General features: G+C 46.3%; 1 protein-coding gene across 3 annotated transcripts in view; it reads right to left on the reverse strand.

The window, feature by feature from the left end:
• Window positions 1-27,492, reverse strand: part of ZNF638 (zinc finger protein 638) — a 43,378-nt gene that overhangs the window by 1,089 nt on the left and 14,797 nt on the right. For 2 of the 3 annotated variants that reach the window (XM_081959993.1, XM_081959994.1), the window contains exons 6-24: window positions 24,970-25,286; window positions 24,283-24,426; window positions 23,606-23,737; window positions 22,466-22,524; window positions 22,310-22,362; window positions 19,924-20,694; window positions 19,141-19,190; window positions 17,537-17,668; window positions 17,224-17,349; window positions 16,284-16,325; window positions 15,228-15,368; window positions 14,094-14,219; window positions 13,689-13,738; window positions 8,683-10,003; window positions 8,120-8,173; window positions 6,242-7,559; window positions 3,754-4,026; window positions 2,512-2,604; window positions 1,348-1,466 (exon numbers count right to left, since the gene is read on the reverse strand). In XM_081959993.1, coding sequence (XP_081816119.1) covers window positions 1,348-1,466; window positions 2,512-2,604; window positions 3,754-4,026; window positions 6,242-7,559; window positions 8,120-8,173; window positions 8,683-10,003; window positions 13,689-13,738; window positions 14,094-14,219; window positions 15,228-15,368; window positions 16,284-16,325; window positions 17,224-17,349; window positions 17,537-17,668; window positions 19,141-19,190; window positions 19,924-20,694; window positions 22,310-22,362; window positions 22,466-22,524; window positions 23,606-23,737; window positions 24,283-24,426; window positions 24,970-25,286 — 5,321 coding nt within the window. The remainder of the gene's footprint in view (window positions 1-1,347; window positions 1,467-2,511; window positions 2,605-3,753; window positions 4,027-6,241; window positions 7,560-8,119; window positions 8,174-8,682; window positions 10,004-13,688; window positions 13,739-14,093; window positions 14,220-15,227; window positions 15,369-16,283; window positions 16,326-17,223; window positions 17,350-17,536; window positions 17,669-19,140; window positions 19,191-19,923; window positions 20,695-22,309; window positions 22,363-22,465; window positions 22,525-23,605; window positions 23,738-24,282; window positions 24,427-24,969; window positions 25,287-27,492) is intronic. The other variant, XM_081959995.1, reaches the window with a different exon arrangement.

Genomic DNA, 27,492 nt, shown 5'->3' on the forward strand with positions numbered 1-27,492 from the left:
TGGGCTGTTGGCCTCTTTGCCAGTTTCCTGATTGGGGTATTGTTTACTTGATTGTTGGTCTGATGTTAACCTTAGGAGTTCACTTATGCTGGTCTGGCTGATGATTGCAGGGGAGAGGTGCTGGGCTCTTTTTGTTCAGGGCTCTACGTTAATGGTGGCCTTATTCTCAGGCCCTTCCTTCCCCAAGGATTCCTTGAACGGAGCCTGCTTTTTCAAAACTACCACAGAGTCATCCTGCCCACTGCCCAATCCACGAGGGCAGGGGTCTCCAACCTTGGCCACTTGAAGACTTGTGGACTCCAACTCCCAGAAGTCCACAGCCAGCCATGCTGATCCCTAGGGCATCAAAAGCTTTTTTCTCTAACAAGTGCTGACAGTTAGAGTTCACCCACAGATGCTGAGGAGGCAGGCCCTTCGCCTCTCCCACATCGATTCACACTTACTTGAACCCCTGACCCAAACGGGGTCATTAGCACTGAAGTTACCTAGCTGGGGTATTGAAGCCCAGCTTGGACTCCGCTCTTAAACTCTGAGCTGCAAATATTCTGTGTGTGGGGTGATTTGGGGTCTCTGCGCACCCTCTGCAGCTCCCCACCCCATCCCGCCATTGGTCCATCGGTTCCCCGATTAGTCTGGATCTGGGGAATGACTTATGAAGCAGGATGCCCTTCACCAGTTTAGAGATGGTGGCAAGGAAGAGGAGGAGGAGGAAACTTCTGATCGGATACATGGATGGGGAAACGCAGGTAGTCCTTGACTGACGAGAGTTCATTTAGTGACCGTTCAGTTACAACAGCCCTGAGAAACAGCCGTGAAAAAGGTGACTTTATGGCCATTTACCAGTTGCAGCCCTTCTTTGCAGCATCCCCAGGTCACGTGATTTATACTGGACGCTTGACAGCTGGTTCATACTTATGACGGTCACAGGGTCTCGGGGTCATTTTGGGACCTTCTGACAAGCAAAGTCAATGGGGGAAGCCCGATTCACTTAACATCCCAAGTTACTAACTGAACCGCTTCAGTGATTCACTTAACATCCGTGGCAAGAGAAGTTGTAAAATGGGGCAAAATTCACACAACAAAGTTCTCACTTAGCCACATAAACGTTGGGCTCAATGGTGGTTGTAAGTCGAGGACTAGAGCCTCCCGGCTTTCTCCTTGATCTCCTTTCCTACCACAGAGATCCCGGGAGAATCTCTTGTGTGGGGATCCTTGGAATGGAACCCACTGGGTTTTGCCCAAGAATCCAGCGGGATTCCTCTCCGGGGCTACTGCAGAAAGGGCGGGATTTGCACCCTGCTCCCTGCTTCACCCTTGGGGCTCCTTGCCCGGGTGGAAAAGTGGTACCTCCATGTTCTGCTGGTGGAGCGGAGACTGGCAGTGGCTCTTCATGGAGGCTTCGTCCACACAGAAGCAGGAGCAGATCTGACAAAAGAAGCCGGCTTTGGGGACAAGGAAGTCTAAATCTAGAAGGAAGGAAGACCCCAAAACAAAGAAATTCTGTATTAACATTAAGGACTAGTTCAGTTCATCCTTCCATCTCCCTCCCTCCCTCCCTCCTCTCTCTCTCTATCCATCCATCTATCCTCTATCATATCCATCCTCTTATCTATTCATCTATCATATCTTCCCCCCCTCCATCTGTCTGTGTCTGTCTATCTATCTGTTTTCTATATCTATCCTCTCTCTATCCATTCATATATCCATCTCTCTCTCCTATCTATCCATCTATCCTCTATCATATTCTCCCCTCTCTCCTCTATCCATCCATCCATCCATCCATCCTCTATCCATCTATCCTCCATCATATTCTCCCCCCTCTCCTCTATCCATCCATCCATCCATCCTCTATCCATCTATCCTCCATCATATTCTCCCCCTCCTCTATCCATCCATCCATCCATCCTCTATCCATCTATCCTCCATCATATTCTCCCCCCTCTCCTCTATCCATCCATCCATCCATCCTCTATCCATCTATCCCTCTATCTATTCATCTTCTATCATATTCTTCCTCCCTCTCTCATCTATCTATCTCTAGTTCGTCTGTTGCCCATCTCACCACAGTGCTATCTAAACAGAGCAAGAAGCGTCTTGATGCTTATCTTTAATCCCCCCCCCCTAATTTTTCCCCTTTTCAATGATCACTTCCATTATTTCCTAAACCCAGAAACGCCAGACAGGGATACGCAAAGCGCCATTCCCCTTCCATTTCCGCTTCCTGGCCTCAGAGCACCCTAACTGCCTAGGGTCTTTGGAGGGAGGGAGAAACATGCAGAAAACCCAGACTTTTTCCTAACTCAATCTCAAGGCAAATGGACAAAGGTAAACGCATGCTTGGATTCTCCAAGCGGCGCACAGGAGACCCAGCTCTTAACTGCTCAGGCATCCGTACCGAGTTCAAAGTACAGCAAAGACAAACAAGCTGCCATTCTCGGCAAGTGACCTCCGCTGAACCCTGAAGGCCATCATAAGGGTTTCCTTTCAGAGACTGCTGCCCCAAAGGCCTACCTTTCAGCTGGCTCGGAGCCTTCGGTTTCTCTGAGGAATCTATTTTTCTCTGCTTACTTTCTGGTTCTTCTTCACATTTGGATTCCATCCGATCTACAATAGCAAAGATGGTAACTGACCCCATGCTGCCATTGTGCCACGCTCTTTCCATACATGGCTACTGGCTGCCCACCCGCCCGCCCGCCCGCCTGCCCGCAGGAGATGACCAGGCTGAGCCCGAGGGAGGGGTCAAGCACATCATCAGTCTGGAGTCCCTTTGTGCCCACAAGAGATCCATGCCCAGCCCACCTTGAATTCCCCTGACCCTGGTTCTTATAGAGTGTTATCATGTAATAAATAAACCACCTTGGCTCCTGATTTCCCATGCTTGGCGCTACCTCTTACTTGCTTCTCCAAGGTTCAGATTTATTGATTTATCTAGGAAATGTATATGGCTGCCCACTCACTCTGGATGGCTTCACAAAAAATAAAAGCCCCATATGCAATCATGACAAAAACAATAAGCCCCCATATCCCAGTCAAGGAACAATCAACTCAGACAAGTAGTAAGCTAGCAGTAAACAAAAACAACCAGCCCAAGGAACCACCAAGGCCATCGGTGTGACAGGCAAGTCAAAAGAAGAGAAAAGCCGACAGCCATCCGTCAAGCGAGCCACTTGATGGGCTCCCTCCCACCCGGGGTTGCCCAAGCCCATTGGCAGGACCGGGTTTTCAAGACCTTGTGAAAGGGGGTCCAAGTGGGGGCCAGTCTAATCTCTGCGAGGATGATGTTCCACAGGGAGGGGGCCACCACAGAGAAGGCCCTTCTTCTGGGTCCCAGCAAATGGACCTCATAAGAGAGACGGGGCCAGTAACGTCCCCTGCCTCCCCTCTCTCTGGTGGGTCAGGTGGATGGATGCCACTGGGAAAAGAGGGGCCTTTCAAATAACCTGTTCCCGGGCCATGAAGGCGACAACCAGCCCCTTGAACTGCACCTGGGGGCAAATTGGCAGCCAATGCAGCTCCCGCAGGAGAGGCAACACAGGCACCCTTGGGCCTGCACAAAACCATGCGGGCTGCTGCGTCCTGAAGCAACAGGAGCTTCCGGAGACTTTTCAAGGGCATCCCCAGGTAGATGATTGCAAGAGATGCTGCCCTGCTTGGCGAGAGCAACGGCTGCAGCTGTGAGGGCAGAGGCAAGAATGGGGCCAAGCATGTGCCAAGGTGCTCCTCTCTCTCTCTCTCTCTCTCTCTGGTTCCTACCTCTGCAAGGCTTTTCGCAGGGCCGTGAAGGAGCGGTCTCACTGCCCTTTCCCAAGGCCACATCAGAGCTCAGCTCAGGATTCTGGGCAGCTAGTTTGGATGCCGCCTGTGGTTCTCCAGCTGCCATGCCCTCTGTGGAAATCCCTGGGCTCGGGGATGGTATCGCTACAGCTTCTCCCTTCCTCTCCTCCTCAGAAGTGGCCGCTGGGCTTCCTTCCACCTCCGTTTCGGTTGCTTCAGCCACAGCATCCTCTGCAGGCCTCACCCCGTCGCCTGTCAGGATAGAAATCTCAATAGATTGGGGTGTTTTTATTTGAAGCGCTTAAGATGCCGCCCGTCTTTCAACCAACTCTGCGTGGCTCCCAATCCAAAAACCATATAAAATCACGTTGGAAGAGAAGATCTGTAGCTCGGGGCTGAACTGTGGGGCCTTGGTGCAGGAGGAGTCCAGGAGGAACCCCAAGGCAAAGGCTGGGTCTCTATGGGGCAGAGCCACCCCCCACCCAGAAGAAAGGAGTTTAAAGTCCCCGGTCGTGAAGCTCCCTGCACCCAAAGCCCTTTCTTCCGGCCAGGGTTCGGCCAAAGGCTGCTGCCCCTCATCCACTCCCTCACAGCCTCCAGGACTTCCCTGCATTTAAAATCTGGAATGGCCAAAACCTTTCTTTGTGCTGAACCAAGGCTACCATATTTTCCAGAGTATAAGACGCTCCAAAGTATAAGACCCCCTAGCTTTTGGGGAGGAAAACAAGAGGGGGGGGGGAATCTGCTTCTGCCTCCCATAAATCTTCCTCCTTGCAAAAAACAGCAAACAGTACAGAAGATACACACTGTTTGTGGTGTTACATTTCAGACTATACTCGTACAGATGCTGTTAAAATGGATGTGGCTTTCTGGAAGTATCTATTATTCTCTGCTATTTAAAAGGAGATACAATAGCACTGGGCCTCTTCAGATCATTTATTTTAAAAAGCTTCTTCATTTTGTTAAGCTGTCTAGAACAAGAATAAAGCAGTCTTTAAAAAATAAGTCTAATCATTTGAACATTCTATAGGCATTTATAGTTATTGACTTACCTCCTTGCAGCAAATAGCAAACAGCCTGATTAGCACAAGAAAAAAAAAATCTGCTTCTGCCTCCCAGCAATTTGCCTCCTGGAGGAAACAGCAAGTTTCACTTTCAATGGCTGCAGGGATTGCTACAGGCTATTGCCGCCTCCGCAACCCCCATTTTCTCCCTTTGCTACAAGGAGGTAAATTGCTGGGAGGCAGAGGCAAAGGGGGGGGGGCTACATTTGGTGTATAAGACACACCCAAATTTTCACCCTCATTTGGGGGAGGGGTGCGTCTTATACTCAGAAAAATATGGCAATCGAGAATGGATTTGGCTGAGGTCCGGGACATGACACTTTGTTTATTTTCCTTTTTTCAGTTTTCAATCGTGTGCAAATAAAGAGGACGCTTCGGAGCCTTCTGAGGTATTACAGGTAGTCCTCGGCTTAGGACTACAATTGAGCCCAAAATGTCTGACGCTAAGTGAGACGTTTGTTGAGCTTTGGCCCCTTTTACAACCTTTCTTGTCATAGTTGTTAAGTGAATCACTACACTTGTGAAGTTAGTAACATGGGCTTGTCCTGACTTCCCGGTTGACTTGGCTTGGTCACAAAAGGGGATCACGTGACCTGGGACAACCACCATAAATACGAGTCAGTCACCAAGAAAGTCTGAATTTTCATCACGTGACCGTGGGGAGATGCTGCAGCGGTCGTAAGTGTGAAGAACAACCATAGGTCACTTTTTCCAGTGCCGTTGTAACTACGAACAGTCACTAAACGAACTGTTGTAAGAACTACCTGTATACAAATGGGGGGAGGCAGGGAGTTGTCATCTTCTATCTGATCCATTAACCAACCCCAGTCAGGCTCACACCAATCAGACAGCCACCCCCCAAAAAAGGGGGGCGCAGTGTTTCTTTACAGTAGCAATAGCCCTGAGATTTATATACCGCTTCACAGTGCTTCTACTGCTCTCTCTAAGCGGTTTACAGAGTCAGCATATTGCACACACACCCCAGGGTTGACACCCGCTACGTGTCAACTCGCAAAGCATCCCTGGCCTGCTCTCGAGTTGCCATAGGCAAGAAGGGGGGGGGGGGAAACTGATGGAGCAGCTCAAACACATTCCACGCATACTTTTCTCAAGGCTGTATCCTAAGTTACCTACAACAGCCGGAGGGGTGTGATCTCTACAGCCCCAAAAGTGCTCCCTTGGAGAATGTGATTTATGACACACCTCGGGGAGAGGGGGGGGTGGTGGAAGAGGGTCATAATTGGGCCGTAAATTACATGGGGTCAGAGCTGGCTTCACTTGGGTGCGGGCCCACCTGTTGCTCTTAATAAATAATTGAATTTCTTTTGAAGCTTGGCTCCAGGCTCATGATTTAATTACAGCATATACCTCAGAACCATGACACCACGTAAAGGCACCCTTACCGAGCAACTGCTGCTCCTCTTGGGAGTCGCTTCCCTTGCTGCAAGGCTGCTCCTTCTGGTTCTCAACCGGCTCTGCAGAGAGAAGGGCCACTTTTAGGCTTCCGGTCTGCTCCTCAACGAGTTTTCGCTGCTTCTTGGAGGGCCTCTCCACCTCGAGGCCGATCCGCTTCCTACCTGTCCGCAGCTGCTTGCAACCTGAGTCAGATTCAGTGAGTGTGTCTGTTTGCTCCAGGTCTTTTCCTTCCTCCTTTTCTTTACACTCTAGCTCAATCTTTTCCCTAGATAGCTCTGCCTCCTCTTCCACGGGCTTCTCATTTTCAGGACCCCCCAGCTGGGCTGCAGATGCTTCACCCTCCGGAGGTTTACCCTGGACGCTTTTCATCCGTTCTAGCGGGGGGTTGACTGGAATTTTAAAGTTTTCTGATTCCGCAGAAGACTGGATATTCTCGTCGGCTCTTTTCTCCGGTGCCGTTTTGGCCGCTCCTTCCAAATTTCTGCTGGCAGACGTGCCGGGTTTTTCTTCCTCCTCCTCTTCGCTGCCCACCTCGTCGACGGTAACAAAGCTAAACTCTTCTTTCAGGCGGTTGAAGTCTTCCAAGAAATCTTCATCCTCTTCAGTCACTTCGTCTATAGTCATCAAGGGCTGGTCGTCGCTGTCTTCGTGAATCTCGTCCACCGTAACCAAAATGCTGGGATCGTCCGGGATCTGGGAAGAGAGAAAATCTCCGGCGTCTTCAACCCCTCCTTTCTCGTCTTCCTTGGAGCATTTGAGCACCTCCTCATCCTTCAAGTGGGAAAGCTGGTTCAAGGGAAGCTCTTCCACCTCTCCGATCTCATCCACTGTCACTAAAGGCTCTGTTTTGAGATCTGGCTCGCTCTCCCCTGAAGCAAAAGCTCCCTTGGCCCCCTCCAGGAGAGCGACATCCTCTTGCTCGGAGATCTCGTCCAAAGTGACCAGGGACTGGGGATCTTTAATATCTTCATCGATCAGCTCCTCCTCTTCGTTCACTTCGTCAACCGTGACCAGTCCCTGGGCATCATCAGTCATGGCTTCCAAGCTCAGAAGGTCCGCTTGGCCCATCCCGCCTTCGTCTTCTCCGATTTCATCCAAAGTCACGAAGGAGACCTCGCTCTCGGCCGCGACCAACCCCTTGCCTTTCTTCCTCTTGGAGCCTGGTTCGCAGGGAAGGTTTTTCTTTGGGGGGTCCTTCCTTTTGCCCCTTATGGGGTTCTTCCTAGGCTGAGGGGGCTCAGCTTCATCGACAACTTCATCCATGGTCACAAACTCGTCCAAATTAAATGGAAAAAGCTCCTCTTCCTACAGAAAGACAAAGGGAGGAAAAAACCCAAACCCACGGTATTACATCATTTGATTTGTAAACGACGTAGAGACACATGTCATTGTGGCAGATATCAGAAGACAAAAAAGAACAAAGGAAGCATGCAGGCAACACAAGAGTCAGAGGATGCTTCGGAATGATTGTACACCCTGTGGATTTCAACTCCCATAATTCCACAGGATGTAAAGTTGCCAGAGCTGCCCATCCTTGCTTTAGAGGGTGATCTAGAACGAAGGAGATCTTTTATGGGTTCAAAGAAGCAGATAAGCAGCTGGCTTGTCTTTTTGGAGTCTATTTCTGTGTCTATCCATCTGTCCATTCAATCTATGTATCTATGTCTCCCTCTCCTCTCTCTTCCTCCCCCTCTCTCATTTGTGCCCATACCCGACATGAGTGACCCAAAGTAAGTCCTCCCAAAGTCAATACCACCCTGATGCGATCCTCAATTAAATCAAGTTTGACCCCCCACCCCCGCCTAAAGTCCTTCCCACAAACCATTCCCCTGGGTTACAAGGACAGTCTTCATTGACTCGCTCACCTCTTTGGGTTTAGGATTGTTTTTAGAGCTTCTGGTATTTCTCTCAGCAGACACCTGGGGAGGAGAAGTGAGAAGATGGTGAGCAATGAGGACAGCGGCCTCGTGAGCACAATTTATCATCCAAGAGGTGGCATTCTTTACACACTACAAGTTGAGACCATGCCAAGCGTTCTTAAGACCTGAGCATTCAGCGCACCAGTGGTTTTTATGGGTAACTTATCTGACTTCAGGACGGAGTCTACGCAAAGCAGCCAGGATGCTGCACGAGAAGCCGCAGCTCGCAACGGGAGAATCTCAGGAACCGCCAATGGAAGGAAGGAACGAACACCACGTGTCCGTTCAGAAATCTGCATCGTGAAGAGCCGGCTCTTTTCTCCCTTCCGCCAAACTCCTCCAGGTTTAAGCCGCTTCCGAATGCACCTCCCAACCGACGCTGCATGGCGCCAACCGGTTTGGTAGCGCCGAGTGCAGTAATCGCGTACAGGGAGGGGACAGGGACTCGTTCAAGAACTGGAAGAAGCGTCAAGGTTAGGGACCAGCCAGCGCTTTAATCCCCTCCTCACCTTATTGCCGCCGGTATCCCGCTTGAGGTTGGAGGATCTACTGTCTTGCTCTCGGCTCTGCTTTGGACTCCCCTTGGTCTCCGCCGGGGGGTCCTTGTCTTGCTGCGAGGAGCTCTTCCCACCGCCTAACGCAACCACCACCACTGAACTCATGCTTAGTTTAGACTTGGCGCTATCTGGGATGCTGGACCGGGCGTTTGCCGGCCTTTGCTGACTCACTGGTTTCGGTGACGGCGTCTTCTCAGCCGCCCCTTGGCTCTTGGCAGCTGGCTTGCTGGCCGGCTTTTTCTCTTTCCTTCGAGCCGAAAGTCTGGTCTTGGGTGGGTTCAAAGCCTTGGGGGCAGGAGTGGCCTCTGTGTCGGCTACAGTCTCTGCCTCCTGCGCGCTCACTTTGCAGGATTCCTCGGCTTCCGCTTGTCCCGGTCCTTTACCTTGCGGTGTCTTCGTCACAATTTCCTCGGGGTTCTGTACCTTGGCCTTCTCCTCTGGGGTCTCTTGCAGTTTGACTTCTTCAGCGCTTGAGGCCCAGTCTTTAGGGAGTTTCTCCAGGGTCACTTCAACCCTCTGCAGCAGCTGAGCCTTTCCCTTTACTTTCTCCTTCATTTCCGCCGCTGCTGGCTCGGCTACCCCTGCACTTGCTTGAGAGGCGCTAGAGGCACCCTCCAGCTCTTCCTCCACCTTCACCTTCACCTTCACCTTCACCTTGGGAGCAGGTGTCTCTGCTAAGCTGGTGGTGGGTTCGGCGTGATCTGCTTCTGGAGAAGCCAGCCTGTTACTGGACAGAGGATCAGTACTTGGCGTTTCCTGCAGGGCAGCTTCGGTGGAGCCCGGCCCTAAGTCTGCCTTTGTGTCTTCTTCCGTGGCTGAGGCCGAGAGGGCTCCGGTGGTTCCTTCGTTTGCGGCACCGTGAAATTCTTCTGCTTTCCCTAATTCCTCCTTTGCCTTCTCTCCGTCAGGCAGAGAGGCCTTTCTCAGCAATTCCGGGTCAGAATGATCAGTCTTTTTTTCTTCCTTTACCAGAGCGGAGGAGGACAAAGTGCCGGCGTCTTCGGGTTTCAGGTCTGAAGACTCCAAATCCTGTCCTGTGCTTGGAGCTCCAAGCCCAAAGTCTTTTTTTAACGCTTCCGTGTCTTCTTTCAAGTCTTCCGTCTTCAGGGGCTGGGAAGCCGCTTCCCCTACCACCTTCTCGCTATCCAAGCGCTTAGTCTCTGTGTCTGGGATAGCCTCTGGATCAGACCCGCGGTCTTCCTTGGCCTCCGTGGGAGGAACAGCAGATGGGTGCACCACTCCTGATCCTTCGGGAATTGTTTTCAAGTCAGGGCTAAATGTATTTAAAAAAACAGAACAAATCAAGCTATGTTGAGAACGCCACAGTTATCAATTACCTCTTGATGCCAACGGCTGGGATCTCCTGAAGCGCTAATGGATTAGGATGGGCAGATCTAACTCATTCTACTAACCTCGGTTTAAGCGTGGGTGAAACGCTTCTAAGTTACCTACCATGATGAGAGGCAACCCTAAAGGGGTCCTTTGAAGCTCACTACATAGATGCCCCGTGTGACCCCAGAGCTGAGAAGATTAGAACTTAAGGACAAAAAAATACACAGAGAACTTGTGCTCGGATTGTGAATGAATTATTTAAACTGAGAACAGAAATGTTAATAATTTGTCCACAGGATCAGCGGCCTGTCCCTAAGGAGCCCAAATGAGTCAGGACACTTCCACGGGGGAACAGAAATATCCACGTGTAAAACGCTAATCTTGAGGGGATTCCAAGTGCCAGAAAGCTCCCAAGGAAACCTGAATTATGAGACAAATATAGGGGATAATACTACAGAGAAACTTTTTCAAAAATATAAGCAGTTTCAACAGCCCTGATTGAAAGCCTGTTTTTGTTTGTTTGTTTCCCAACCGTTTTCAGCCAAGTAAATGCCTTCTGGAAAGCTCTAAGGGGATCTTCCATTCCCCACTCCCTCCCTTTGGGACAACCTTCTGCCATTATCTCATGATTCCAAGGACAGTGTGGATTATTCAGGGAAAGAGGCTAGAGTCTCAATATCACTACAATAGATGATGAGAGGACACCGAAACGGGATCATGGGCAGGAATTGTCATTTGTAGGGCTGGCACAAGAAACATAAATCAGACAAAATAGTAGACAGTTGTGCATTAAAAATAAACCCAAAAAACCTTCAGTTCTCCTTAGAATCGGTAAAAGAATCAGGCATGAACTGATTGATTGCAAGCTTCACAGGCCTTTGTCATTATGGGAGAAGATCTCGCAATCTTCCGCAAAAAATGATAAAGAGGGCAGAGTCCTGCAAAGCAGGGCCGATTTTAAAAGATCAAGATCTGGTCGCTAACAGAACTGCCAATCTCTGCTCTTTCAAATGAGGCTTGGCTTTTCCAACAGCCAGCAAAGAAGAAGAAAACGTTGACCACAGAAGGATGGATTAAAGAGGAGAAGTCAGACTGACTCCGTTCTGAATGAGATTCCAAAGCCGAATCAAAATCTGTTCAGGCTTTGGCTGGGACTTTTGAGCTGTGATCGTCCATTCAATGACGTTGATATTCTAGGCACACTGTTCAATCCTGAGAAATACCCTTCCCAAACAAGCATCTTACATAATATAGGTGGAACGGACTGCAAGGTAACAGTTAATGATAAATAGCAGTCCTGCAAAAGCAGGTTTATAAACTAAAGTTTTCCAAAGATGAGTGCAAAATCCCAATAAAGTAAAAGCACTGAATTCCTTTTCTTCTGGAAAAAGGATGACGTTGTTCAAAGTCCATTCAATCTCCTTAATCAAAGAGCATTATTGTTCATAGGCAACCTCCCGAGAATATTTCAAATAGCTTTCAAGGAATACGGGAATTGGACAATTTGCTTGGGAGCAGAAGCATGATATTTTAAGAGGGGGGAAAAAAACCTTGGGTGATTTGGATGCCTTGCAAATCTGAAATCATTTGATAAAACAAAGTATAACAAAACTAGGATTCATAAATAAGAAAACGTGCTGAAGATATATGGAAAAACCAGAAAATAAAAATAAAAGTTTCAGGAACTTGACAAGTCCTCTTGATTTCAGGGAGCATTAAAGAGCTTATTCCGCATTCGTGTTCTGACACTAAGGTAGCCCCTTCCCTTCGGACTACGGAGGAACTGAATGAAAAGGACAATCCACAGAGAGCAATTAAACAGGACCAATCTGTTTGGAAGTCAAAGGGCAGCATCCAACTTAACAGAATAACAGAGTTGGAAGGGACCTTGGAGGTCTTCTAGTCCAACCCCCCTAGATCATTTCAGACAAGTGGTTGTCCAGTCTCTTCTTTAAAACCTCCAATGATGGAGCTCTTGTTCTCAGCTCGAAATTCAGTTACTGTTCAGTCATTTTGTTCTGCTTTCTTTGGCAGGAGGGGAGGGAGGGGAAAAAAAGATGGGACAGAAAAAAAATAGTCAGGACAGATGCCAGGTCCCCGCATCGAGGACTTGCTCATCACGTTTGTATCCCCCATTGTAATTGCTGGCAAATGCTGGAAAGGTTTCATCAAGCATGCCTGATAGACTACAAAGCCATAAATATGTTTCTCCAGGGTTTCCCAAAATACTATTGATAAGAACAAGGCAAAAGAAACATTAAGCTTTCTTTCTGTTTCCATAGCTTCCAATATTTTCATTTACAACAGGGGGTCCAACCTTGGCAACTTGGCAAGGCCGGCTGGGGAATTATGGGAGTTGAAGTCCACAAGTCTTCAAGTTGCCAAGTTAGACACCCCTGCTTTATAAGTTAACACGGAGGTTCTTCCATTTTAAATTGAAATGCCTAAAAAAAAAGTTTAGAAAGTAACAGCTTTGAATACCTAGCAGCCGTACTGTTCCCTCCCTTTGACAGAACAGGCAAAAAGAGGCAATAAAACGTGGAACCGTTCATGGAGAGTCGCCCTGGAGTGTAGCCGCCCCCTGTTTAACCCAGAAATCCAAGCATTTTCTGATGGGAAATACCGAGACATTTACAGGAGAAGGGACCAGAGTGCCCATATGCCAGTGCTCTCCATAGGCAACATGCAGAGACCATCAACTCCTCAAGAGGCTGGAGGTGTAGAAGTAAGTACTCTAAAAACAGTATTTTATTAGTTGTAGTAAAATAAAATACACAAAACCTGCTCCATCGTATAGTTAGCGAACACCACAGATATCGTTTCAACGGTTCTGGTTGCCTGAAGTACATTTATTTTAAATGTGTATCTACAATATATAGACAGGCAAATTATATTTACGTATCTAAAGTAAACTAGGGAAGAGATGGGTTTGGGGTTACAAAAGACATTTTGAAAGGAAAATGTCCCTTTATTAGGCATTAAAATACCTTTGTCCCCTTACTTCTTATAAATATATAAATTAAGTCCCAATACGACTATTTGAACATTGTGTTACCTTTCCTTTGTAGTGTTTTAATCTCTGAATGTAATTTAGCAGTTTGTTTGCAGAATTTACAGGATGGCAGCCCAGGGTGTGACCTCCTGGGCTGCACTCAAACGGCTTGATAAAGTCACCTATCCCAGGTCCCAAGTCAACCAACTTAGAAAAACGAATCACGTTAACAGAAGGCATGAACAGGAGGCACTAGGATTTAAAAAGCACTGGCATTCAAAAATGTGGGTCGGATACCCACGGCGACAGGTGGTGGTGGTGGTGTCACTTCTCAGGGCTCACCTGTGTCCCAGGAACAAAACACAACCAAGACGGACGAAGAGAACTTCATGCATGCATTGAAAAACCCATTTATTCTTTCATGCCAGGTGCAGAACGAGGCAAAGGAATGAGGGAAGGGCCGGGGGCTGGTTTCTAAAAGCCAGAATTCAAGGCTTAGCACAAAAAGGGGGGGAAATAGAATTCTGTTTTGTTTTATTCAGTCACAATTGAAATCTCTCCCATCCCATCCCACACCTACCACCCCCTCACTCACACGCTCACACACACACTTTGGATGTCAATGAAAAAATACCTCTCTTGGCCTGCTTCTTGCTTTTTCACTTCTTTTTTTACAGCATCAGCCTGTTAAAAAAAAGTTCAGCTTTTTTGATATGCAAGAAACAGTATAATGACGTGACTGTCTAAATGGAAAAAGCTGGAAAATCATTGGACATTCGTTAAGAAATCCTGGTTATAAATTCTGCAAGCTACATTCCACCTGGCCCAGATGGCAAATGTCCAGCCAGCTATTCCTCAAACACCCTTCACATGGCAACAACAACAACAACAACAAAAAAACCCCTCAATTAACACCTGTATACCAACAGGCTGACTTTAAAAATTGCAAGCATTCTCTGCATTCGGAGCCGTCATCCTGAGTATGCAGGGCTGCAAACGGATTCAAGTCAAAGAGGCTAAAGAAAGAAAGGCCACTTACAGCTGTAGGTTCTACTCTGGGTGAGCGCGCAACCGTCAACTCCACTTCTCCCAAACTGTAAGGATACTTTTTTAAGAAGCGACACATGGACGCTGCAGACTCGGCACTGTTCAGCTGGAAAATGGCCTTCAAAATTCAAAGGGGCAGAAAATCAACATGGAAAATCAACCTGGATACGCGGCAAAGGCTCCCAAGGGAACCTTGAAGGGGGGACGACTGCCTTCCCATCAGCCCCTCGAGAGGAAAGCTTTGCCTGAGCCTGAGGTGGCTCTTTCAAAGAGCGGCAGAGTTTTCCCAACTCTTTAAAAAGGTTTTTAAATACTCTCCCAACCTTGAAGCCGAGGGACGGTCTATACCGGTAGTCCTCAACTTACAACCATTCATTTAATGGCCGTTTGAAGTCATAACAAGACTGAAAAACGTGGCTTATGACCCCTTTTCACACTTATGATGGTGGCAGCATCCCTGTGCTCATGGGATCACAATGTGGGCGCTTGTATTTATGAGAGTTATAGTAGGGGTCCGCAAACTTGTGGACTTTAATTCCCAGAATTCTCCAGCCAATTGGCTTGGGAATTCTGGGAGTTGAAGTCCACAAGTCTTGAAGTTGCCAAGTTTGAAGACCTCTGGGTGATAGGGTCCTGGGGTCATGTGATCCCCTTTCGAAAAGCAAAGTCCATGGGGTAGCCAGGTTCACTTCACAACTGTGTGACTAACTTCACAACTGCAGTGATTTGCTTAACAACCATGGCAAGGAAGGTCGTAAAGCGGGGGGAAACCCACTTAACAACTTGTCTTGCTTAGCATCAATGGAAATTGTGGGCTCACTTCTGATGAGTTATGAAGGCTATTCTGCAAGGGCGAGCTCTGCTATTGTCAGGCACAAAAAAGCCGCCCATGCACAGTTATTGCTAAGAGCCGCAAAGGCCGCCCAGGAAATCTTCTCCACTCTTGGTCAGCCCCTGCTTGGAGTCAGATACGGCTGAATGGAATTGGAGGGAGGGAGGGAGGGATGGCCACGTAGGGATTCTGGGCTGATTCCCCTCTTCACTACACCGCCCCCCCCCCCCGGGTCCTGCCATTCTTTCTCAGCCTACGGCTATTGGGCTCTCCTTTGAGGAAGAGAAGGGTCACCTTGTTCTTGTTGGTTATCACCATGTAATGATCCACTCGTCCAAAGCGAAGGCCGACGCAAAGGATTTCAAGCTCGGAGTAGCCCTCATCCGGCAGGTTCCCCAGATGCACAAACTGGGTGTACAGAGTCTCCGTGTTCACCTGGGGAAAAGGCAAGGCGAGTACACGAAATGGGCAGGGGGTCCTTAATGCGACTCAACTGACCCTTTCAAAGACTCCTTCCTCAGTATATACCGTATTTTTCCCTGTATAAGACGCTGCTTTTTCTTTCAAATGTTTACTTGAAAATGGAGGGGCGCCTTATACCCAGGAGGCAGAGAGGAGGCGGCCACGCATGCCGGATGAACCTCTATCTTATATGCAGCTCAGTGGTGGGTTGCAAATCCAGTTCCAACCGGCATGGTTGGAACAGGGCCGGTGGCGTCCTCATGGACATGCGCAGCACGCGCACCCATCTTACCGCCTGCACGACACTCCAGCTGCTCCACGGAGCGTCACACAGGCACTGTATGCACCATGCGCCTGCACAGAAGCGTTGAAGCCTTTAAACACCGGTGAGGAGCTCAGGCAAAAAAGGTTTGCCATCACTGGCTTATAGTGTGCATATTACAAGAAACTACATGAAAGATGGGGGTGTCTTATACAAGAAAAAAATAGGGTCATCAACAGTCCAACCCTCTTTTCCCACCTCCCTTAGTAGCACGTGGCTCAAGGGGAATCTGCCGCTTCTCTCAACTCTTCTTTGCGTGATTAAAGACGTTACTGGCTATCATCACAAAAATATTTTTGAAGTCGTACCAAGACAGAAGACGCTCTACAGTAGACGGTCTGCCATAAGTTGGCCTGCTAGATTTCCTACTGCCTGTATCCTTAACATGCAACATTCTTGGGCAATTGCATTTTTAATCAATACTTTCCAGACACATGCACTCTTCACAGAAGATGGACTATTTCATTGTTCCCCCGCAATTTTGCTATTTTTGTAACCCCTTTCTCTACCCCAAGGGCCCAGACTGAAAAACAACAACGTATTAAGGAACAATTCTTGTTACTTACACTTGGATTTGCATCTTTAATCATCGCAGTAAATATGATTTCCTAAAAAAGAAAGGGCCGAGAAAATTTAGGCAATTAGAAGACGTGTTTATCAATTTACAAAGTCTCCCTTAATCACCCATCATCTGCTGGCAATTTCCTTAATTGGTCAATCTCTGGGTCCAATTCGGAGTGCTGGCTGTCACTGGGTGCTGGGGCTCATTTAAATGTTACCATCAGAGGGCCGAGGGGGAGTATACATATATTTAAATTGACCTTCTATTGGGTTTTCTTGTCAGCCGCCCAAAGTCACTGAGTGAGTTGGTTGGTCATATAAATTTTCCTAGATACCTTTTCCCGTACCTTTCCCTCTTACTCACTTTCCCATTTTCCTGGGATATACACTCCTCCCCAAGAGTACCACAATGTTCAATTGTCCCGGGAGCCTTACTGGACAGTTAGGAGCCGCCCAAAAATTCTGTCCTCTTCAGTTGTTGCAATTCACTAAACCTAACTACAGATTTAGAAGCAACGAGGGAGTTTGGTAACAAAAAGCCTTCCCCAACCTAGTATTCTAATGATATAAATCAGGGGTCAGCAACCCACGGCTCTGGAGCCACATGTGGCTCTTTCATCCCTCTGCTGTGGCTCCCTGTCAGCGGTTGGCTCCAGAACTGATGAGGCTTTCGGTTAGGACAAGTAGAGCAAAAGGACACCATGCTAGGAGGAGACTCTATGGTGGGGGAACCAGACTTGCGGTTGGCTCCAAAACTGAATGGGGGGGGGGGGGGGAGGCTCTTCTGGTTAGGACCTTTGTGCCTCTTTGAGGTTGCTCAAATAAATAAACAAATAAATCCTTAGCCACTTTTTGTTTATTCTTCAACCACCATTTAAGAACAGTCAGTCCCCTTGTGGCAAGATGGCCGTCAAACAAATGTCATAAAAAATATTTTTTACTGACCTCATTTAGATCCTTCAGCTCAGGGACCAGAGAAATGCAGAGCTGGTTCCTTTCCACCCACATTGGGAAGCAGGTATAAAATTTCACCATGGAATCTGCAGATTTGCGACTTATTTCTACATATGCCTTTTAAAAAAAACAACTTTTATCAGTGACCTGAAACCAAAGGACTTCCTTGTTCCAAATATTGGCCCTGGGAGGAAAAATTAATCATTTTCAACCATTAATTAATAAAGAATGAACGAATGAACGTGTGTGTGTGTGTGTGTGTGTGCATTTCCTCTTCTAACAACCTGTACAGATTGTTCAGTACCTTCTTATGCGAAGACACAATTAAAATATCTTTAACTTTCCCAAAGGGCTTGGTTAAGTTTCGGATCTCCTCCAGACTGAGCCCGGTCTCGGGGAAACTGGAAATCATCACGACACACATCTCTTCTGGATCCTGGAAAGACAGAAATGACAAATCTGAATCTTTACAGGCAAAGCTGAATATTCTCCTAGCTCCTCCCCTCCTTCAGGAGCCCTGAGGACGCCCCCCCCGCCCCCCCCCCCCCCCGTGGTCTGCCCTCTGGAATCTTCTCTGGGTGCTGCAAAGCTGCTCCGAGTTGCCTTAAGCGGCGAGACGGGAGACTAATAAATCTGAGAATTAGTTTTTGGTCCAGCAGGGAGACTGTTGAGGTTTCTCTCGCCTGGAAAAGGGAAAAGCTGGCATGGAGGCAGGTGGAATAAATCCTCTCCCCCCTCCAGCCTTTCTCGCCCCAGGAATCCAGTCTCAACATCTGAATCAGAAATTCAGAAAAATAATCCTATGAAACGCTTTCGCTTCTGGAATGAAGGAATGTTTAAAAAGAGAATTGAATGCGGAGTATTAGAAAGTTTTTAATGAGGAACTTGCAACAGTTGGTTTAGTGACCATTCAAAGTTACAACGGAACTGACTTATGACCATTGCAGCACCCTCAGGGTCACGTGATCAAAATCCAGCCGCTTGGCAACTGGTTCATATTCGTGACAGTTGCCGTGTCCTCGGGGATCAAGGAATCAACTTTTGGGCCCTTATGACAAGCAAAGTCTGCCGATTTGTTTAACAACCGGGTTAATAAATTCACCACTATAGTGATTCACTTAACTACGGCAAGAAAGGTCATAAAATGGGGCAAAGCTAACAACACACTTTTCCCTTAGCAACAGAAATTTTGGGATCAATTGTGGTTGTTAAGTCGAGGACTACCTGTACATGAACGGCTCGAATATGACTTTAAATGGCACAATTGTAGAGTTAAGTTACAAACGGTGCATTTTATGCCAGCTGAAGGTCTCCTGGGACATTCCAGGTTTTCTCCAGTGGGGCTTCTGCTTCTTCCCACTTATTTTACCCACTGAAAGACATCCCTGCCCCTCTTCTTTGGGGAAGGGAAGGGACCCAGTTATCTCCTACGGAGGGCTCCCATGCGGAGCTAGGATAAAAGATGGGGAGAGCTGGGACGACAAGCCAGCTGGAAATGAGAGTGCCTCAGTTCAGTTTAAGGTACAGGTAGTCCTCAGCTTACGACTTGAGTTGAGCCGGGAATTATGGTGGCAGGTCATTGTGGTCGTTGAGTGGGTCACCATGGGACTGCAACCAATTTTGAAATAATTTAACAAATACCATGATCATTAAGGGGACGTATTGTACTCTGTGGGGGTTTACTGGCTCAAAACCAGAAGTAAAAAAGCCCCCCCCCCCAAATGTCATCAATCATGGCCACGTGACTGCTGCATAAATGTGGGTCAACTGCCCAGCGCCAAAAATATGATCACATGACACACACACACACCCAAGTGCATCTGGAAAGGAGAATAGGTTGGCTGCAAGGAAGAAATGTGCGGGGGGGTCTCCTGGGTTTTGGGGAGGGGGTCAGAAAGAGGAAGTTACCTTGCCGGAAGATTCAACTGCTTCAGGACTCTCCACAGCTTCTGACTTATCTGTAACATTGTTTTTAAAGAATTATTTTTTTAATTAAACAATTCATACCAGTTGAAGAGAGAAAGCAATTAAGGATGCAGGTTCCTTTGGGGAAGCAGGGACTCAATTCTTCTAGTCTGCTCATTCCGGAGCTGTACTTCTCAACCACGAAGGGGGTGAGAACTTCCACACCCAGAGTTCCCAGCTGGAATTCTGGGAGTTGGGAGGCCACCCATCTTAAAAGTGGCCGAGAAACCCAACTCTACAGACCAGTGTTTGTTGCTACCCTTCGCTCTCTTTTAAGATGTGTGGACGTCTGTTCGCAGACCTGCTGGCTAGGAAAGACTCCGAGTTGGAAGTCTACAAATCTTCAAGTTGCCAATGAAGAAAGCCATAGTTACAGACGTTCCCACTGCCATGGAAAAGGACTTGCACGCCCCCCACCCCACCCCGCTACAAGCGTGCCTGAGGGGCGGTGTCAGTGCACAAAGCTCCACCCAAGAGGAGCCCCAGGCCAGCTGCCCTGGAAGGGGCCCCTGCGTTTGTCAGTTGCAGGCAGGCAGGCAGGCAACCTCACAACCTTGCTTCACCCACTGCTGCCCACCCTGTTCCTCCCCACCAACCAACAGAGACTCCAAAGGTAGGTGGTCCCGGCCATGCCTGCAGGGGACTAGGGACACAACGCCCCCTGCCGAGGGGGACAGAGGGAGCAGCTCTGGAAGGACCAGCCTAAGAAAGCTGAGGAAAGGATACCTGGAGCGTCCGCTGCTTTGCTGGCTTCCTTGCCCTGAGATTCCCCAGCTTGGCTGGGCTCTCCCGCCTTCTGCTCCTTGGGGGGCTCCTTGGATTCGGCTACTTTCTTGGCCTTGAGGGGTTCTTTGGCGTCCGACTCCCCCGCTTTCTTGGGTTCTGCAGCCTTCTTGGCCTTGGCTTCTCCGGGTTTCTTGTTTTCTACCACCTTCTTGGCCTTCAGGGGTTCTTTGGCCTTGGCATCCGTGGCCTTCTTGGCCTTCAAAGGTTCCTTTGCTTTGCCTTCCCCCACCTTCTTGGTCTTCGGCCCTTCTTTCTCCTTGGGTTCTATGGCCTTCTTGGTCTTCAGAGGCTCTTTGGCCTTGGGAGGCTCTTTCGGGGGCTCTTTGGCCTTCGGAGGCTCTTTGGCCTTCGGGGGCTCTTTGGCCTTCAGAGGCTCTTTGGCCTTCGGGGGCTCTTTGGCCTTCGGGGGCTCTTTGGCCTTCGGGGGCTCTTTGGCCTTCGGGGGCTCTTTGGCCTTCGGGGGCTCTTTGCCCTTCAGAGGCTCTTTGCCCTTCAGAGGCTCTTTGGCCTTGGAGTCGAGGGTTTTGGAGGAGTCGGCAGATTTTTTCGTCTTGGGAGGATTTTTCCCCTCTTCCAAGGATGCCGGTTCGGCCGCACTGTTCTCTTTTACGGTGCTGGGTTTCTTGCCATCTGTAATTTTCTTGGCTTTGGGGGCTACCTTGGTCTCCCCGCTTTTGACAAGTTTCCCGGGTTTCTTGGCATCCGTTTTAGCTGTGGTGAGATAAAGCACATGTTGTTATGGTGACAGAGATTCTTGGGACAATGCCATTAGATCAGCCCTGTTTTTTGTACTTGGAAACTTTAAGATTCAGTTAAAGAACTTTAACTTACTTTACTTTTACTTTTATTTAGATTTTTATACCGCCCCCTCTCCCCAAAGGGAGAGTCCATGCACTTTAAAGTTTACATGTTTGAAAAAGCTTGCTTTAAACATCTACTGATGGATACATTGTCTGGTAAGATTAAAATACCCACCATAAAAATATAATGTGCTGCTCAGAAGAAGATGCAACCTGGAGCTAAGGAGATATTTCCTGACAGTGAGAACAATTAATCAATGAACCAGGCTGCCTCCTGGAATTGTGGGTTTTCAAGAAGGGACCAGACAACCATTTGTGCAGGATGGGTATACAGTCAGGTCCAGAAATATTGGGACATTGACACAATTCTAACATCTTTGGCTCTATACACCACCACAATGGAGTTGGAATGAAACAAACACAATGTGCTTTAACTGCAGACTGCCAGCTTTAATTTGAGGGTATGTACATCCAACTCAGGTGAAAAGTGTAGGACTTACAGGAGTTTGCATATGTGCCTCCCACTTGTTAAGGGACCAAAGGTAATGGGACAATTGGCTTCTCAGCTGTTCCGTGGCCAGGTGTGTGATATTCCCTCATTACCCCAATTACAATGTGCAGATAAAAGGCCCAGAGTTCATTTCAAGTGTGCTATTTGCATTTGGAATCTGTTGCTGTCAACTCTCAAGATGAGATCCAAAGAGCTGTCACTATCAGTGAAGCAAGCCATCATTATTTCTGGACCTGACTGTAAGGCAGGGGTGTTAAACCTGCGTCGTCATGGCAGCATCAATTGACATATTGGGACTTTCCCCTCCTGGGCTAAACCAGGCAGGGGCAGGTCAGCACGGGATGCATCTGGTCCACAGGTCACGAGTTTGACAGCCCTGGTATAAGGTTTCCTGCCTTGGGCAGGAGGTTGAACCAGAAGACCTCCCCCAAGGTCTCTTCCAGCCCTATGAATCTATGATTTTCTTCAAGACAATCCCTTCTCACCAACAACAAAATCCAACATCAGCAAAACAAACCACTCCTGCTAATTTGCAATAGTGGCGAATATCTGTAGCTCGGGTGTAGAATTGGGGTGGAGGTTATTAAGAGCTTATAAGCAGAAGAACACCAACAATGACATTCCCTAAACTCTGCTGAAGATGTTACCTCGCCTGGTAACAAGACGTTTGGAGACCAACCCAGAAGCTTGGAGAATGAACCTCCACCCTCACTTCTGCAAATGTTGCCCACTCTGTCTTTATCCAGAAAGTCTTCTCCTCTAGCACTAATTGTGTAAGTCACCACTCTGCAGGACCGGCCTCCCCAAGAACAGCTCCTACCCATCTCTATGCAGCCCCCTCTGGTTTCAGCCCATTTCCAAGCAGCCCCTGGTCACCAGATTGTTTGGTTTGGGTTTAAAAAATATCAGATATCCATCTTAATTTGGGGTTGAAGATTCAGGAAAAACACACAGGCAGAGGAGGGAGGGAGGGAGGGAGAGGGAGAGAGACTAGCTTAAAAATTGAAAAACTCACAGGCAGAAGACAGTGAAGTCACTTTTTTCACCAAAGATGTCGTTTGCTCTTTCCTAAAAAGAAGAAAATAAGGATTGAGTTCATTTCCATCTTGGAAGGTCACGTCAAAAAGTTGTCCGGGAGCATTTGGGAGTCCAGAGTAACTAATGGTCTTACTTATTATTCGGAGCAGGATCCTTGGTATTCTGAACAACTTTCTTCTCGTTTCCTTTGTTCTGAAAATAAAAGAAAATGATGTTCAAGCTCTGCAAAAAATTAAAAAAAATGCAGCTGCTTGTTTTGAATTTAATGTCATTTTTTGAGGAGGAGAAAAAGCAACTCTCAGATTTTTGACAGCTAAGCCAATCAAAGTATCTCTATACCAGGGCTGGGCAGCTATGGCCTCTTGATGACCTATGGACTGGCATGCTGGCTCAGGAATTCTGGGAGTTGAAGTCCACATGTTGTAAAGGAGCTATAGCTGCTCACCCCTGCTCTACAGACATAGTCCTTGACTTACAAACACAACTGAGCCCAGCATTTCTGCTGTTAAGGAAGACAGTTAAGTGAGTTTTGCCCCATTTTATGACTTTTCTTGCCACATTTGTTAAGTGAATCACTGCAGTTGTTTAAATTAGTAACACGGTTGTTAAGTGAATCTTTGGAGTTACAACGGCATTTTAAAAAGTGACTTATGATCATTTTTCACACTTGTGACCGTTGCAGCACCCCCATGGTCATGTGATCAAAATTTGGATGCTTGGCAACTGACTCAGTATGACGCGTGTAGAGTTCTGGAGTCTGTGATGCCCCTTTGTGAACTTCTGACAAGCAAAGTCAAGGAGAAAGCCAGATTCCTTTAACAACTGTGTTACTAATTTAACAACAGCAGCAATTCAATTTACAACTGTAACATAGGGCAAAACCTACAACTGTCCCTCTTACGAACAATCACAACTGAGCTCAAAGTTTGAGCTCAATTGTGATTGTGTGTTGAGGATTACCTATAGCACCTATAGCAGAGTTCACAACTGAGTCAGAGGGAGACAGGTGGGTCCCAACCTCTGCTTAAAGAGGACAGCACATTGGTAGATTTAAAATAGTTGGGATGAAGATTATCATAACTCCCAGAATTGAATGTTTGATGGTACTTTAGGCAAAGCAAAACAACTGTTTTGCATTGCAGCAATTGGAGGAACTATGAAATCTGGAGGCTTGTCCAAATTGCCTTGTTATTAAAAGCAGAATTCAAGACAATGTGGAAATATTTTGAACAAAGCCACAAAACTTTCCTTTTCACAACAGGTCTCTGCTTACCTGAACAGAAGGCGCCTTGGGTTTTTCTGCCACGCTTATCTTCACCCGCCTGCCATTAATGAGGACAGGAGATGTTTCATTGTATTTGACAGCTGCTATTACTGCTTCCTTGTAGCTCATTTCAAGATAAGCCTAAATAAAACAGAAGGTTTCTTATTGAAGATCCTACTCATGTTTTATTTCAGTGACGTACTAGCTTCCTATTCAAATAACAGAAATAACTAGCAATAATTAAAATGCAGTATACAAATATTAAAGTCAAAATTGGAATGATTTATCAAGAAAAATGCAAGAAAATATAAAACTAATATCTAAGATATTGAAGCTGTAACAAGAACAATTAAAAAAAAACAATCATGGGGTCTTTGATGCTCTCTGACTTGTCTGTTTTCTTGCAGAAGTTTCATTACCCAAGTAGGTCACATCATCAGGGCTACCACTGTCCTTGCTTTCATATCTTCAATTGTTTTGCTTCTTACCTCTTTTTTTGTATAAAACTGTTTACCCTGAAAGTGAACAGCCTACATTTGCTATGTATGCATTCAAGAAATACAAACAATCTTGAATTTTTCTGTGATAATAGAATCATTCAAACATATCCACCTGAATGTATTTTTTGGGGGAAAAAGTGCATTTTGGCAAATGTAAACATATTAGAAATGTAAGAAGCTGCTTACCTCCTTCTTACAACGGTCAACTAACATGTCATTAACTTTTCCAAAAGGCTGAACTATTTTCTTAATGTCTTGATCTGTAAAAACATCTTCTGGCAAGTCAGATATTTGAAGAATAGTCCCCATACTCCTGGGTTTACTCCAAAACTGCAAATAAATTTTTTTAGTAAATTTTCATGATTTCTTACATTTAATCTCTTGTATACAAACACAGTAAGAAACACAATAAAAAAACTAAGCAATTATAGCTAACAAAGGAACCAATAGCAGGACAACAGTGGTTAAAATCTACAAAGCCTATTTTCTAAAAATCCACTGAAAGAACCTCAGACAATACTGATATATTTATCCCAAAGGGGCTTTTTCCAAGAGTCTACTGGACTTTCTAGTTTTTCTTTGAAGACATTTTGCTTCTCATCCAAGAAGCTTCTTCAGCTCTGACTGGATGGGGGGAGAGGGGGGAATGGAAGGACTCCTTGCAGACAGCTGGTCATTTGCACTTTTAAGAGAGTCCTTGAGGCCACCTGGAAGTTTACCTGTGTCCTCAGGGTCACCTGAGCAGTGCAAATGGGTGTGGAGCTTTCTTGAAACTGGTAAAAGGACTGTGTGGCTTAAAAGGTGCCACTAAAACAAATGAGTCAGGGCTGTCCCACAAAGACTAAACAGCATAACCAAAGGCGGATAACGTACCTTATTGGCCAGAATATCCGCTTCGCTCACTGGCGCTCCCAAAGGCAATTTCTTAGATTTCCCCTCGGCTGTGGTCTCTTCTTTGCTGGGACCCTCAGGAGCCTCAGCAACCTTCGTTTTACTATCGGAGGAGCTGTGTCGGGAATGTCCTTCTCTCTTGGATGGTTTCGGGAAAACTTTAGGATTTCCAGACTTCCCATCCTCACAATCAGGCGATGCTCTTCTGCCTCCTGAAAAGCCTTGGCCGAAGGCTTGTTTGTGAATGTGTTCAACAATGCGAGGTCCCAAACATTTCATCACCGCTTCCAAGGCCTTATCTGGGGAAGAAGAGAAAGGCAGCACAGGGCTTTTGAACCAATTTCTTCGGCCTTGATTTATTTTAAAGGCAGGGAGACCTCATTTGAGATGAAACAAGGTTTTTTTTTAGGAACACAGGCAATGAAATAGCAGGAAAACAATCTAATCAATTATCTTAACCCACCAAGGGAACAAAACGTTTTTGGAGTGAACATAAATTGTATTAAAGATGCAAATCCCTACTCTCCCCCCCCCCCAAGGTTTTTAATTTTTATTGCAAATTTTTACATATTTTATGAACAAAGTGTTGTCCAGATCTTTTCTTTCACATCCTCTCATATATCTCATTATATCATATCTGTTTTCAATTTCAGCCATCTTACTCTCTTTCCATATTTTTTATCTTAAACTTATTTTAATACATAAACAATATCACTAATCGCTCTTAATTTCTAATCTCTTACAATAACATCAACTCCATCGCTAAATATGTTCTCAAATTCCCCATCCCTTTCTTTAACATTTCATCTTTATCTCTTTAGATTATCTTCAAAGTTAAACCAAATTGCCATTTCACATTTAATCTGTCTATTTTGCTGTAAGCAACATACATCATCACAATCGATTTTTACATGAAGAACATTTAACTTAATTGTCCACAATAATGTTGGTATAATTACCTTATATTTTAATTAACTATCCATCATTAATAATATTAATACAATTCCCTTTAATCTTCTAGTATGTACCTTATTTCCCTACCTCCTCCTCTTTAACCATTTTCTCTTGGTCTTTCAAAGATTCCACTTCTTATTAATGTTCTTCTTTTAATCCATTCTTAAGCTTCTTTTTTCTTTTTTTCTTTTGATAATTATATCTTTTCTTCTGAATCCTTTTTCTCACATTTAATTTTATTGTTCAAGTAGTTTCCCCCAGGGTGTTTCCTAGTCTCTTCCCACTATTTCCCTCTTTGCTGTTTGATTGGTTCTTTTGTGGCGGGGCAGGGCGGGGGACACTCCCGTCTACCCTTTTTGTGCCACTGTAATTCCCAGTGAAATCATGTTTTTTTTTTAACTTTCAGTTCCTTTTTCTTATTATTATTTTCTTGTTATTCATTTATGCTCTCTTTTACCCCCTTCTCTCCTGTTTCCTGATCTGTGTGCTCCAGCTGGATTTCTGACTTTTTATTACATTTTAAAATTTCACACACATTTTTTAAAATTTCAAATAATTCATCATTCACCCAAGGTTCCATATTGCCAATTTAACAAATGTAACACATTTTAAAGACTTTTGAGTTATATAACATTTAATTAGAATTTAAAGTCCATACAGTCCTTTGTTAAAAATTTTGGTTCCAGGTTCTAATGTCATTCTAATATTAGTCCAATCCAATCCAAGTCGAAAATTTATTATTTTCCACGGGCGTAGAAAATAGAAACCGAGCAATGTAGAAAAACAAACACTCCTTAGCAGTTCTCACAGTTTCAAATTATCTTTTCACAGCTGCACTTCTCTTTTATCTTTCACAAAGTATTGTAGTACTCTATTCCTACTTGTGAGATGGCTCTCTCAAATCCGCAATACATCTGATTGTCAAAACTGTCAAAAACACTTTAGATCCACATAAAAAGAAAAAAACTTTTCCCCGGATTCTTTCCTTTTATTATTTTTAGTTCCTCCAAATCCAATTATAAAAGCGAGAATCTTCTTGGGCTTCAATATTTTAGCCTCCGCTTTATCCTTCTTCCTCTATGGTATTTCCAAAAGGCCAATTAGCCACTAATTCAGCTCCAGGACTCTTTTTAAGTCCAAATTCAAAGTTTTCTTTTACTGTGAGTTGGCCAATCACTCACCTGGTTCCAGCACTCCGTTCCAACACTGCTCCTGCTCAAAAACTTAGTCCGGTTGCACCAGCTTCAGAACGGTCATTTGAAAATGGCTGCCGCACCCACTGTCAGTCCGAAGAAGTTTCTCTGATCTACTGAGGAACTTTCCAGTTCTTCTTAGTCATCCGAGATGCCTCTCCTTCTTTCCCATGCCTACAGAACGGTTTTTCTGAAGACCACCCAACCAGTTTGTCCAGCTGAATTTTTGCGGAGCTTGTCGGAGTCCACTATTTTTCCAGCTGGTCTCGCCGTGATGCTTCCGGTTTCTCCCAAATCCCTACTCTCTGAGAAGGGGTCACTAGGAAGGATTTGGAACATGCCCAATTTGGAAAAAATG

Source organism: Natrix helvetica (genome assembly GCF_964273705.1).
Source record: "Natrix helvetica genome assembly, chromosome: 7".
In the NCBI taxonomy this organism is placed as follows: Eukaryota; Metazoa; Chordata; class Lepidosauria; order Squamata; family Natricidae; genus Natrix; species Natrix helvetica.